Here is a 13,746-nt window from a genome sequence, read left to right as displayed (position 1 = left end):
ATTGTGACTTGGTGACATGGCGACTGTCATTTTTAAAAATTTCATCATTGTTTCGAAACATGAAGTTCATGAACGGCTGAAAACGGTCTCCAAGTGCCGACCATAACCATTTGCAGTCAATTGTAAGTAGGGTGTTTAGGTTTTTTAATTGGTAACGCCGCCGCCATGTAGCGCTCTGTATGAAAATCACTGGCTGTGCTGTGCGCAGTCTGTGTTTAGTTTGCATTGTTGTCTGCCATTGTAGTGTTGAGCTGCGGCAGCTGGATGCTAACAGCGCGTAGCGTTGCGCAGTTGGAGGTGAGCCGGCAGCAGCGATGGACGTGGGGAGAGAGATGGCGGAGTTTTGTAATTTGTAAGACTGGATGTCATGAACTATCATATATATTTTGACTATTAAGGTAAATACACTGTTTGTTCTCTATTAAAATCTTTCATTTGCTAACTATACCTATCAGTAGTTAGTGCCTTCCGTAGTTAGAATCTTTTATTTAGCTGGCAGTAGTGGCGCTCGCTGTATTACAGTAGCTTGAGTAACGAAGATTTTTGTGAGGTAAGTGATTTGCGAAACGCATAGGTTAATGTTAGTCAGGGCCATTCTTTCGTAGGGATTTTTGGAAGTCAGATTGCGTTGCGCTAAAAAATATTGTGTGTCAGCTTAAGCACAGTCGTGTACATATTGTTCTAAGGGGACGTTTCACAATGATTTGCTCACTTGGACCAGAGGGCCCAGTTCATTTAATATAAACACAGACGACGCCATTATGAAGCCAGTACCAGCTTTCACAGTGGCTTGTTGACAACCTGGGTCCATCGCTTCGAGGTGTCTGCACCACCCTACCATCAGCTCTTGCCACCTGAAATCGGGACTTACCTGACCACGCCACGCTTTTCCAGTCATCTAGAATTAATATGGTGATGAGTAGAGGAGAGGCGCTGTAGACGATGCCATGCAACTACCAAAGGCACTCGAGTCGGTCGTCTGCTGCCATAGTCCATTAACGCCAAATTCGTAGCACCGTACTAACGGGCACGTTCGTCGTACATCCCATATTGATCTCCGTGCTTATTTTCCACAGTGTTGCCTGTCTTTTAGCTCTGACAACTTACGCAAACGCCGCTGCTCTCCGTCGTTAAGTGAAGACCGTCAGCCGCTGCATTATCCATGGCGAGTGGTAATGCCTGAAATGTGGTATTCTCAGCACAGTCTTGACCCTGTGGGTCACGGAATATTGAATTCCCTAACGATTTCCGGAAAGGAATGCTCCATGCGTCTAGCTCCAACTACCATCCCGCGTTCAAAGTCTGTTAATTCACGTCGTGAGGCAATAATAATGTCGGCAAACTTTTCCCATGAATCACCTGGGTACAAATGACAGCTCCTTCAATGCGATGCCGACACTACCGGGATCTGTATATGTGCGTGTCGCTATCCTACGGCTTTTGTCACCTCAGTGTCATGTACGGTCCAGTACTCACTCGTTTCGATCCTGTTCCATTACTCGTTATACACACGAATCACTCTCGTAGCAAAATGTCCTGTAAATGCCAAAAGTCACCTTAGGAGTATCAGTTTCTCAGCTACCAAAGCTTCATTTCAACTCTCCCATATTATAATGCCTCTTTTACGGCGCCGTGACATTGCGTCAGGTGACCGTCTCCTCCCTGTATGCTCTTGGCGTTAATAAGGAATCTTCCAGACTTTAGTGAAACGGGCCTCCTTTTGCTGCTGCTATTTTGGTACTCCATACCATGGCGGAAAAGGGGATATTAACTGTTTACATAAAACGGCGGCATGAACGGTCACTGGTTTGCTCGATATGGGGAAGAGCGTCACGGAAATGTTGAAGAATATGAACTGATAGAAACTTGAAGGTAGCCTCAAATATTCCGCGAAAATTTAGAGAACCAGTATTAAGCGAAAAATTTAGAGATATTCAACATCCCCTGACTCGTCGTTCACGTAGAAAACAAGGTTACGCTAGTTACAGAGGCACTGAAGCAGTAATTCTTCTCAGAGTCCATAAACGACTGTAGCAGGAAGAAATCCAGACATTGAGTAATGCGCTAAGTACCAATTGCTATACACTTCATACTGGTTTGTACAGCACTTATAAATATGTATGTGTAGATGAAGAATACAAACTTCTAATGCAAAATGAGGTAGCTGGAAGGACAAACAAATAAAGTACATCTGAATTTTCATATGCAGTTTGGTCATCGAGTGGACGAGAAAAGAACAAAATTCCCAGAATATTTGCGTGTAAGAAGAAACTAATGTAGTGACCAAAAAAGTGTTAGTCTCGTATTTATGAAACTTAGTTCACAACTACCTATTGTTTATGAAAATACTGAGGAAGTAACAAACGTACGCACGTTTATGTTCAATAGTTAACCGGGAATATGACCAAATGTCCATACATAGGTAGCTACTATTTGTGATGTTAGTTTCAAAATCGACTGTCAGTCAAAAATGCGAAGTAAAATAGAATGTTTCCTATCGACAGCAAAATCAAGCAACACAAATGTGTACTGACCATATGCGAAGAAAAAGACCTGAAAGGCAACTTCTAACTGAGGTTTCCATAGAGACCTTAGCCTATAGTGATGCAGCAAGGAATTTTGTTCAGGTGGTTTGGTAGCATGAGACGTCGTTACTTATGCTTACACCTCTATTACACATGCAGTTAAAGTTTAAAACGAAATTCTTCTATTGGCATATTATTTGTGATGAACTGAAGTGAGGTGACCCTAATCTTTACAGTTTTGATCTGTAAATAAGTTTTATCACAGTACAAATTCCACTGCAGATAATTTTTCTTATGTAATAGCTATTAAATGTTTGCTTTGCTCGCAATAGCAGGAAGCTAGAAATATTAGGAAAACGTTCCAGAAATGCAATTTTACCAGTTGTTTTGTGTAGTCTTTTCCTCGGCTTTCTCTTTCGCTAATTTAGAGCGCTGTTACGTTTGAGAAGGCACAAAAAACTTCAGCTACATTGTCTATCCCTTAAACGTAGTTTTACGCTTACAGACAACTCATGACTGCATTTTCTTCTTCTTTTTTCCACAAAACATCTATTGCTAGTCTAACTGAGGCCTATCTGGGCATCACAATGAAAGACAAACATAAAAAGTGAAAGCCTAGCTTCCAATTGAAACAAATTAACGATCCAATAACTCGATCACTTTTCTTGTGGAGATAGCGTACCACTTAATGTAGCCTGTAGACTGGTTTTATGGCTGTAAGCTATTAAGCTCGTCAGTAATAAACCTTTATTAGTTCTTCAAAGTTAATGGATTTATCAGCGTCACCGTTTTCCCCCGATCTTTCTCATGTTAGTTCCAGTATATTGCTTACTCTTCATATAACCTGCTGATAATTCCCAAATTCCCATCTAACAGCATGACAGTCACTAAAGCGTGCACTATTAACTAACGGACATCTAAAAGTTACGTTTATAGTCTAAGATCCTGTCCTAACTCAACCTTCCCTCATGGAGTTTCCTAATAAGGTGTATATTTTATACAATGTAAGTTTAGATAAACAAAAAGTGCCGTGGTTGCTGTCCCATATCCCTGCACAGAAATTTTTGATTAAGAATTACTTAATTAAATTTTTTTTCGATCGTTACTTTCATGCAATTTCCTAAACGTTTTAGAGCCACGACGTAGCGTCTAATTGGAAGGCATGCACCATACTTTCGAGCCACTTTGAATTATTATTATTGGCAGCTATGTGACTTTTACGAGCCACTTTGAATTATTCTTATTGGCAGCTATGTGACTTTTTCGAGCCACTTTGAATTATTATTATTGGCAGCTATGTGACTTTATCTCCCTTCACCATGTGAACTTGCTTAATCGGGCTTTTATGGAAGAGTGTAGTTGAATGCGTTTATGAAACACAGAGTAATTTTTTTTATCACATTCGCAGTAAGTGTCGTTTGAAGACTCAGATATTGCAAATTTCCCGAAGTATGTGAATGTCGCATAAAGAGTCTGTACAACCTGAAGGCGAACCGGTTCAAACGTCTAACACGTTTTTATTGGTTTACAGCCATCCGTATTCCGCCATTCGTAGTACCTACGTGCTCTACCGTACATTTCGTTATTTGCACGAGCCGCGATGGAAGAGGATTAGGTAAGGAAGTAGAATGTGCCTCAGTCAATGAAACTCTCCCGACAGTTGTATTTAGTGGTTTGGAGAAAGCAGAGAAAATCTGGATTGCAGGACGGAAATTAACCCCCCGTTCTCCAGCCACGAGTCCAGAGTCTCAACACTGCAGCGCATCACCCTGCTTGCCAGACACCTGAGCAGCTTATGTATTTCATTTATTCATTGATTTATTTAACCTGATAACATTAGAGCCATGAGGCTCTGTCATACATCTACCCAGACATTCTGCTTATTTTATTTTACGTTACATATATTGCCAGCATCTTATACTACATCTAGAAATCAAAAATTACAATAGTACAAAAAACTTAACAGTTACCAAAGCCACGATAAATCATGTTGAGAAATAAAATCGCTGAAGCTGTAATATTCTTTGGCAGCACTTACATCTGCATCTTCAGGTTCAAATTGGAGTCAGGGCATGATATACATAACATATACAGGAAGACTCAGGCTTCATAAAATAAGTAAGTCCTATGCAAATGATTATCCTCTACATATCATGACCTGACTCCAGTTTGCACCTGAAGATGCAGCTATAAGTGCTGTGAAACCCGGAGTGCCAAACAATTAAAGAATATTACAGCTGAAACAGTTTTATTTCTCAACATAGAATAGCACGGACATAAAAAAATGTACACACAGTTTACATTCATACATGATAAGTAAGACAATAATTAGGAATTGGGGGAAGGTAGGTTTTAATTATGAGTGCCAGCAGCAATTGGCATGAGAAAAAGGAGTGGCGGAGGGAGGGAAAGAGGAGCGTGATAACATACAGTTAATGAATATAACTTAAGAGCAGGTGGCGTCACTCAAAGAAAAAGCAAAGGACGAAGAAGCGTAAGTGGGAAGAGGTAGTAACATTGGCCTTGCTATCTGGCAGAGGGAGCATTGGCCATGTACGTCTGTTTTTGGCGAAGAGTTATGTGGTTGATAGAAGGAAGTGCTTCAGCTTTTTCTTAAAAGCAACAGGGCAGAAATCAGCGCAACTTCTTCCAGAGACGGACAGCAGCAACAGTGAAGGGATTTGCAATTTTTTCGGTTTGTAGTTGGTACAGCTAGGATACTGGGGAAGTTGGATTTGATTATGATGCAACGACAGGTATCTAATCTGTGACGTGATGCGAGGTACTGTGACGCTTGCCTGAAGTGGACACAGCCTATGATAGCCACGCAACTTGTCTGGTCGCAACTGCCTTAGGGGAACTGCCACGGTCATTTAGGCAAATGTAACGCACACCAGCATACACGGTTAGCTCTAACTGTCGTATCTTCCACTGCTCGTGCCGTGCTGAATTCCATCATAATAGAGCACTTTCGGAAGAAAGAGTGACTGCACATGACGTCATACAAGGTTCTTCAGTTCGTAAGCTGGTCCAACAGCATACAGTTCGTACCATTATTTTTCTGTCACACCTGCATTACTTTAAACGTAATCTATAGGCTATGTCTAACCCATAGTTTTTTCGATGTTACAGTGTTGCAGCTGCTGTATATGGACCTCCGGGTAGCTCCAGAGGTGAGTAAATTATATATACAGTGAAACAGCGCTCTATTCCCTTCAGTAACACCAATGATGACTTTACTAGATGTAATGTTTTATTTGTTAGGATGTATCGTCTACATTTTATTCAGATCTCGAACATAAGGCGGCATTTTCCAGAGGTCATCAAATTCTTCGATAAGTCATCTAGAAGACGAGTGTTTGTCCTGTAAGAACATACAGTATGAATAATACATGGTACCCGCCAATACAGATAGGCGTAGCAAAATCACGATCCCAGTTATTTTATTCAATGAGAGAATTTCCTGTATAAGGCAACAGAGTTTCTAAGGGTAGCTAGTCCCTACATGTAAAAGACTACAGCAAAACATTTAACTCCGCAATTGTTCAGTAAGCGTTCCTCGGCATAGATGAAGCATGTAATATGAAAACCTTTGATCTTTCACCCTGTGTTACAAATTGTCCGGTAGCGTAATTACTAATAAGGAGACGAAATTCATTACTCTTTTCATTTTCTTCTATTCCTCAAATAAATACCAACAAATTAGTAAGATGTATTGTGGAAAAGATAAATTGTTCACCTCTATTGATAATTTCACGTACATTTAATTCTCGTATGTTTCATTAGTAAGTTACCAGAAAATACCCAAATGTATTTTGTACAATGTGTCAGGCAGAAAATCTGGCTGTCCACGATGATTAGTTCGCCCTTCCAGAGTGACATCCACAGAGTATTTCCCCACGTTGCTATTTTCTCTGTGTGTGGTAAAGACTTTGAATAGCTATGAAAATAAACAGTCCCACAGATGGAGAATTAGGACCGCTGACTCGATTTATCGGTGAAAATGCCATAAAGCGTTAGAAATTCCTCATAAATTCTGTGGCATTCATGGGCCTGAAAAAATAAGTTGATCGTGCGATTGGTGAATATTGTATGGATGAGGTGGAGTACGGATGAGGTGGAGCAGCCGGACAGAAGATTTCGCTGGGAGCGTGAATTATTACGTCACCTTCCTGTGTGACTTCCATGGGTGTCTCGTACTACCTTGCACTGAATGTTTTATGATAACCTCAATTATCTGAAACTGGCTGCATGGTGAGTTTCAAAGTTATTGACAAAAACTAACAAACCACAGAGAATTCAATCTGTGCGTGGAACCTTAGTCCGGTGATGGATGGACTTTGAGGCTTTTTTTCCGACATCGTACCTGATGGAGGGACATTAGATTTTTATATTAATTTAAAAACTCAGCAAAAGCCCATAGGAATGGCGTCGTTGAAATTTACCGAAACATTAAGACGTCACGTAAATTAATTTCAATGTAAAATTTTGGAAAAAATAGCCTGTGTTCAAGAAAACGTTTTGTTACAGGATTTGATGAAACTAAACATGTTAGTAATAACATTAGCTTACTGCCAAATACTATCGAAACAATAGTAATATCATTGAATTTATGCCAAATGCTTTCGAAACAGATATGTCATTTTCAGAAAGTTGAGCGTGAAAAGCTGAGATATGAAGTAGTCTTGATTCTAAGACATTTTCCTAATAGCCTCATTGCAGGCGTCATCTCATATCGACATACTTCCAGTCTCCGTTACATCTCAATGGGAGATTTACAATGCTGAAATTTTGCCTTTTGGCTGGCTGAAACACCATAGGCAGAATTGTAAGCAGAGGGTTTCAAATTATTGCTCTGAAGTTGCAAAAGTACTTGGAACATAAAGTGCAAATTTAATAAAATTAGTAAATATCATGCTTTCAGAGGATGCTAATTATTTTACTTTCGTTTGTCTAAGATACTTAAAATGTGTCAGTTTTTTCACTGTAGATGATTCATGTAATTTCAGGAAATCGACCACTTTAGTCACCTCACTTTGTTACTGGAGTTCTTACATCATTCAGCTGCAGAGGCCCCAAATTATAAATGAAAATCATTTGTTTCTTTATTGTTGTTCCATTCCCCTCCACCCCCCTCCCCACGCACAATCCTGGCATGACGGTAAGGTGCCAGAGGTACAAACATCTCTCTTTCCGCCAAAACGTTTAAAAATACATTAACATAAAACAAGTTAATTAAACAATGCAACATTTACATACATTTCAAAAATTAATAAAAAGTTGAATTTCATTGATGGTGTTTACATAAAATTAATCCTTTCATTATTAAAACTCAAACACAAAAATATAAAATAAAAATATATTTATAAGGCTTTGCAGATAGATGGCGATCTTTTTCATACAACTCAAACTTCGATCTTCGTGAAAACAACGTATTTCAAGTAATTATACGTTATGCTGTTACTTTTAAGATAATCAGATGATAACCATGGTTTGTGTAAAGCCTAAGGCATCGGATTATGACAGCCCTCTGTATTACTAAGTCCTCACTAAATTAATGATTTAGACAATTTAGTTTAAGACTAGTCAGTTGTATTAACACTTAATTGTAGTGTGTAGCACTAACAGCACTCCTTAACTATTTACACAACAAGAGTAATTAATGTGCAAGCACACTTAGGTGAAAATATTTTTCAAAAGTATTATCACAACAATGTGTGTCCTCAAAAGAATCATTGGCAATTCAAAGTTTCACATGAAACAACTGATACTTATAATTGGAATAAGTCATACAAAACGTATCACAACACAGGAATGATTAAAAACTTAATGAACTGTTACAAAAATCACAGGCAACAGATAACTGAACTGTAAAACACTGTTGCATCTAGTCCACAGGTTTTAGCACCAAATACAAACAATAGATTGACAACTAGTATAACACTTTGTAAAGCAAGCGGCCTTACCATCTCACGTATTAAGCAGCTATGTGTAGGACATTGAACAAACAAATATTTTTTGAAAGCAAGCGGGAAGAAATGAAGAGTTAATTTCACCACACTTCTATATCAGTTTTGAGAATATTAATTAGGCTATCCACATTTAACAGTTGTGTCAATAAGTTCAAAGTAATTATTCTTCGTAAAAAACAGTACGTTTTTTCCAGTACTTTATCTTTCCCTCATGATTCGTCGTGCTTCCTTTTACATTATGGCAACAAACCGTCGTTATTAATTAAGGAATAAACAACAGTGTAAATAATAGTATTTTCAGTGAGTTACAATTAAGCCAATCACCATAAAATGTAGATACAACAGATAATGTTTTAAAATCAAGCCACTGTGATCTGGGCAGAAGGCCTTACACACCAGGAATGGCAATAAATTACACTCAGCAGTTACTGCCTTAATGCCAAAGAAATGATAGAGTGGAGCTCCCTTGGTTTACTGAAAAAGTTCTGCATTAATATAAAATGAAGTTTCCTTTTCACTAAGAATATTTACTATAAATCTTCAAAGAAAATTCTTGAGAGAGCAAAATTATATTGATTTACAGTTCATATCACTGTTTATTTCTATTTCCCAGTATAAAAGTCCCAAACTTACTAAAATATAACATACACATACCGCAATAAGATATGTTTCCATTGACGACTTTGAAGTTAAATGTTTGAATTTTTGTGGTTATAATCTTGAGATGTGAGATCTCAGTTGTCTTCCTTGAACCACTCACTCTTCACCCAAAACACAAATTATAGCTCAGATTTTACGCTTTTACATCACTCGATCTCCATCCTCTTCGTACCTCTTATTCCATCTTCGTAGCTATTCTGTGAGTTTCTCCACAGAACACCGAAGTATAAGATGTGCACTGCCCATGTTACGACACAGAAGCAGAGAACGACAGCAGCACCCCTAGTGGCCTGGAAGTGTACTTCGAATTCGGGAAAATACCACGCTGAAATCTATATTCATTCTTTTTGAAAGACGAGTAATAAATGGTAACATTTCCAATTTATATTCCTCCTAGTAGCATGGAAGTAAACTTCGAATATGGAAAAATATAGCACGAAATCTATATTCTTGGTTTTTGAAAGACAATCATGAAATGACAGTATTTTCCATTCAAATATTTCGAGTTGTCTAGTAGTAAAAAGCATGCCTGGGACAATTCTGGTGACAATTCAAATTAATTTATAGAAGAAATCTGGAAAAAACAAAGACTAATTTCTCAAAGCTGGAGTTCATTGTCGTCTAAAATTTTGTAAATGATATCATGGCCGCCTTTTGAGCGTAAAATTACTTAATTGTAAAACCCAATATTTCAGTTTCGACCATTTGTCAGTGGAAATAATTGTACTTTAGTACACGTCAAAAACTAAGTATCATACATGTCACTCATATATGCCAGATGACTTCTAGGTTTTTATGTTTGCCAAAGTACAGTTATCTCCACTTGATAACAGCCACACAGCCAAAATTGGGGTAGTGAGTTATACCAATAAATTTACTGATAAATTACGTCTTCAGGCACTACAGCTTCATTAAAAGTTGAAGAACATGCATTTGGGAAATATATCTAGGGGCAGGAAACTTTGCACTTCTGTAGGGTGGGTATAAACATAGAGGTCTGTTACACTGTAACTATGGAGGTGAGGAAAGGTACTGGGATGGATGGTCGGAAACAGAAATAGACTAGAAGAGTAGGATGTGGACAAGGCCATATTGAGGAAAAGAATAGGGAAAGATGAAGAGGGAAAAGTGAAGGGGAGGTCCTGACACGGGTAAGCTGGGTGGGGAAGTGTTACAGTTGATATATGGATAAATATCGGGGCAGATTTCATTATCTGGGAGAGGGAGAGGTGGGTTTGTAGTCAGAGGATAAGGAGTGTATGTAGGTACAGGTTTGGTGGACTGAGTTGTTTTTAGCACGAGAGTGGACTGGAAATCAGAGGAGAAACAGCAGAGTTATTGGAGCCGAGTTTGCTGATAGTGTCAGATGCATGGAGGCGATCAATGTGGATAAAGAGAGATAAGAACTTAATAAGATGGTCAAGGACCCATGTGAGGGGAAGGAGAACGGATCCAGAAGGCAAGACAGATGTGTAGTGTTCAAGAATTTGGAAGGAGTGACAGAACTTTGATGGAGCAGATATCCTCACAACATTGGCAAAAGGATTTTTAGATTTGGAGGATAGTGATAAATGACGAAAATCATTGAGACAACAATATGATGATGGTATGATATCTTTCAGGTTAGAACTTTTCTAGTCAGTAGACCCATACTTTCGAAAAGCGCCTTCATTATGTCGAACATGGAAATAACACATTCAGCTACATTACAATAAAGAGGACAGGAGGAAGTACGAGGGATGATGGAGAAACAAGCAGAGTAGGAGCAGCAAGAGTAGGGAGGGGAGGCAGCTGCAGCTGAAGCCGTGGCTCGTGGCGACAGGTGGCGGTGGCGAGTCGGGGCGTGCGCCAGCTGCTGGGCGACGCGCGCATCGCGGTGGCGGCCGGCGCCATCCTGGTGTCCACCACCGCCATGGCCGTGCTCGAGCCCTGCCTGCCCGCCTACCTCATCGACACCTTCCAGCCCGAGGTGAGCGCCACAGCCCTCTACTCATTTTCTCCGATCAGTAGCTCTGAGAAGGTCTCATCTGGAGAACCGACCTCTGTTTCACTGTCTTGGTTTAAGTTTGTCATGATTTTCTTATATCATCTCAAATAGTGCCAGGGTTTATCCTTGTACGATGGAAATTAACACATTAAAATGACTCAGAAACCTACAAAATGAACCATATAACTAGAGGTCTGTGCAGATAACAAAAGAGCTAACTATATCTGCACCGCATCTGCAAGTCCATTATCCGTATCTGCTTTCACAAATCTTTTATCCACATCTGTAGATGTTAAAATATGGTAAAACAGTTTAACCAGTTCAGTACTGTGGAGCTGTGGTAGTAGCACTGCCCTGGTTTAAATTTAATTTCCTGATGTCTGACCATGAACTCTGCACTCCATTCGCTATAGACGTAGAGGTGGATCACATTTTTTTAATACAAAATAATCTCACAATCTTGATATGTTCCTTAGATTGTAACTTTCTGTCGCAATTACTTTAACACATTTTATGTAATTTTTTGCAGCATATTCACTCAACAACGGGAATTGAATTCAAATTGCAAGTCATCATCACATCTTGCATAGTGTCAAATGTTAGCTCTTCTCATAGTCCAGTCGCATTAATGTGATCACCGCCTACGTTCGACATGAACGTGCAGTAGCCCTTCCCAGGCGGCAGGTGGTAGCACTAGCAGTGCAGGGCATGCAAAGAATGTCGAGGGTGTGGGAAACAGCGCAGTCGTTGTAATAATGTGGAAATGGAGCGATTTCCCTGACGCCCAAAACGGTATGATCATTGGCTTTTGAACCAAGGGTGGAAGCATTTCCGAAATGGCTAAGTCTGTAAATTGTTGGCATGCAGCCGTGGTTAAAATACACTCCTGGAAATTGAAATAAGAACACCGTGAATTCATTGTCCCAGGAAGGGGAAACTTTATTGACACATTCCTGGGGTCAGATACATCACATGATCACACTGACAGAACCACAGGCACATAGACACAGGCAACAGAGCATGCACAATGTCGGCACTAGTACAGTGTATATCCACCTTTCGCAGCAATGCAGGCTGTTATTCTCCCATGCAGACGATCGTAGAGATGCTGGATGTAGTCCTGTGGAACGGCTTGCCATGACATTTCCACCTGGCGCCTCAGTTGGACCAGCGTTCGTGCTGGACGTGCAGACGGCGTGAGACGACGCATCCAGTCCCAAACATGCTCAATGGGGGACAGATCCGGAGATCTTGCTGGATAGGGTAGTTGACTTACACCTTCTAGAGCACGTTGGGTGGCACGGGATACATGCGGACGTGCATTGTCCTGTTGGAACAGCAAGTTCCCTTGCCGGTCTAGGAATGGTAGAACGATGGGTATATTGTACGTGGCAAATTGCCATTGTCCAAAACTGCAGTGCACCAGGGGCCAGAGATGACAGGGGTGAAGAACGGCTGCGGAGATTAGTAAGGGTTGACTGATGTGCAAATGTTGAGCAACTGATAGCCCACATGAACCAAGGGGCCACCAACAGTGTCTCCTCAACAACTGTTCAGCGAACGTGGCTGTGTATGGACATCCATGGTAGGCTCCTGGCTCATCCACCCAACTAACTGCTTTTCATCCGTGGAAGGTTGCAATTTCCACGCCAGTATCGTAACTGTAAGTTCACTGAGTGGCGACAGGTGGCTCCTTCAGATAGATCACATTTTATGCTCCATCAGACAGGTACCATTTGGGGTGCACAGCTTGAAAAACCAGAAAGCAAACATCCTGCAGCGATCTTCAGAGGGGTTCAGGCCTGAGGCAATACTCTGGGTAATCTTGTCATTCTGGAAGACGCAACTGATGAACACACATATGCTCTCATCATGGGCCATGTTCACTCCTACATACCGTTTGTTTTTCCTCAGCATGATGGCACCTACCAGCAGGACCGTGCCACACACCTCACTGAATATGTGCATGGTTCAGACAGTACCAGGATGAATTTATCATACTCTCCTGGCTACCAGACTCAGCGGATTTAAAACCAATCGAGAATCTGTGGAACTATCTCTATAAGGCTGTTTGTACCGTAAATCCTTAACATCTTCCTACATGTCTCGCACTGCAAAAGGTGGTTATTCAGGCATCTGAGAGGTACTCACGTTATTGTGACTGGACAGTGTAGATCATTTAGCAAATGTGTATTAATTCAACATAACATTAAATCATCCTAACGAGCAACATTTGTCAACGTAATAAGTTTATAATTTTGTAACTGTAAATATTTGGTAATAGCACCGATTTCGTACTGTTGTTCATATCGCATGGGGTACAAAAACATGAGTTACATCAGGAAGCGAAAATCCCAGTGGATATCATGTTATGTAACAACCTTCATGTCGGTCTGTGACAGCATTCAATAATTATGTACGTATAAGGGCAAAACTAAATCTCCGTGTTCTGTTCCTGACGGACCATTCCGGGCCGACCAACCGCTGTGGCATCTTTTGCCAATAGGTTCATTGAAGCAGTATGGAGAGCCTGTGGTCAGCACACCGCTCTCCCTGTCGTTGCTGGGTGTCTTGACCCTGGAACCGCTACTAATTGATCGAG

General features: G+C 40.4%; 1 protein-coding gene across 1 annotated transcript in view; it reads left to right on the top strand.

Annotated features, from left to right (window-relative positions):
• Positions 1 to 13,746, top strand: part of LOC126355492 (synaptic vesicular amine transporter-like) — a 103,808-nt gene that overhangs the window by 42,619 nt on the left and 47,443 nt on the right. Inside the window, exons 6-7 of the mRNA XM_050005809.1 lie at positions 5,658 to 5,698; positions 10,980 to 11,126. Coding sequence (XP_049861766.1) covers positions 5,658 to 5,698; positions 10,980 to 11,126 — 188 coding nt within the window. The remainder of the gene's footprint in view (positions 1 to 5,657; positions 5,699 to 10,979; positions 11,127 to 13,746) is intronic.

Source organism: Schistocerca gregaria, chromosome 3, assembly GCF_023897955.1.
Source record: "Schistocerca gregaria isolate iqSchGreg1 chromosome 3, iqSchGreg1.2, whole genome shotgun sequence".
NCBI classification, from domain to species: Eukaryota; Metazoa; Arthropoda; class Insecta; order Orthoptera; family Acrididae; genus Schistocerca; species Schistocerca gregaria.
Note: the sequence above shows the minus strand (reverse complement) of the source record. Positions and strands in the feature narration are given on the sequence as shown.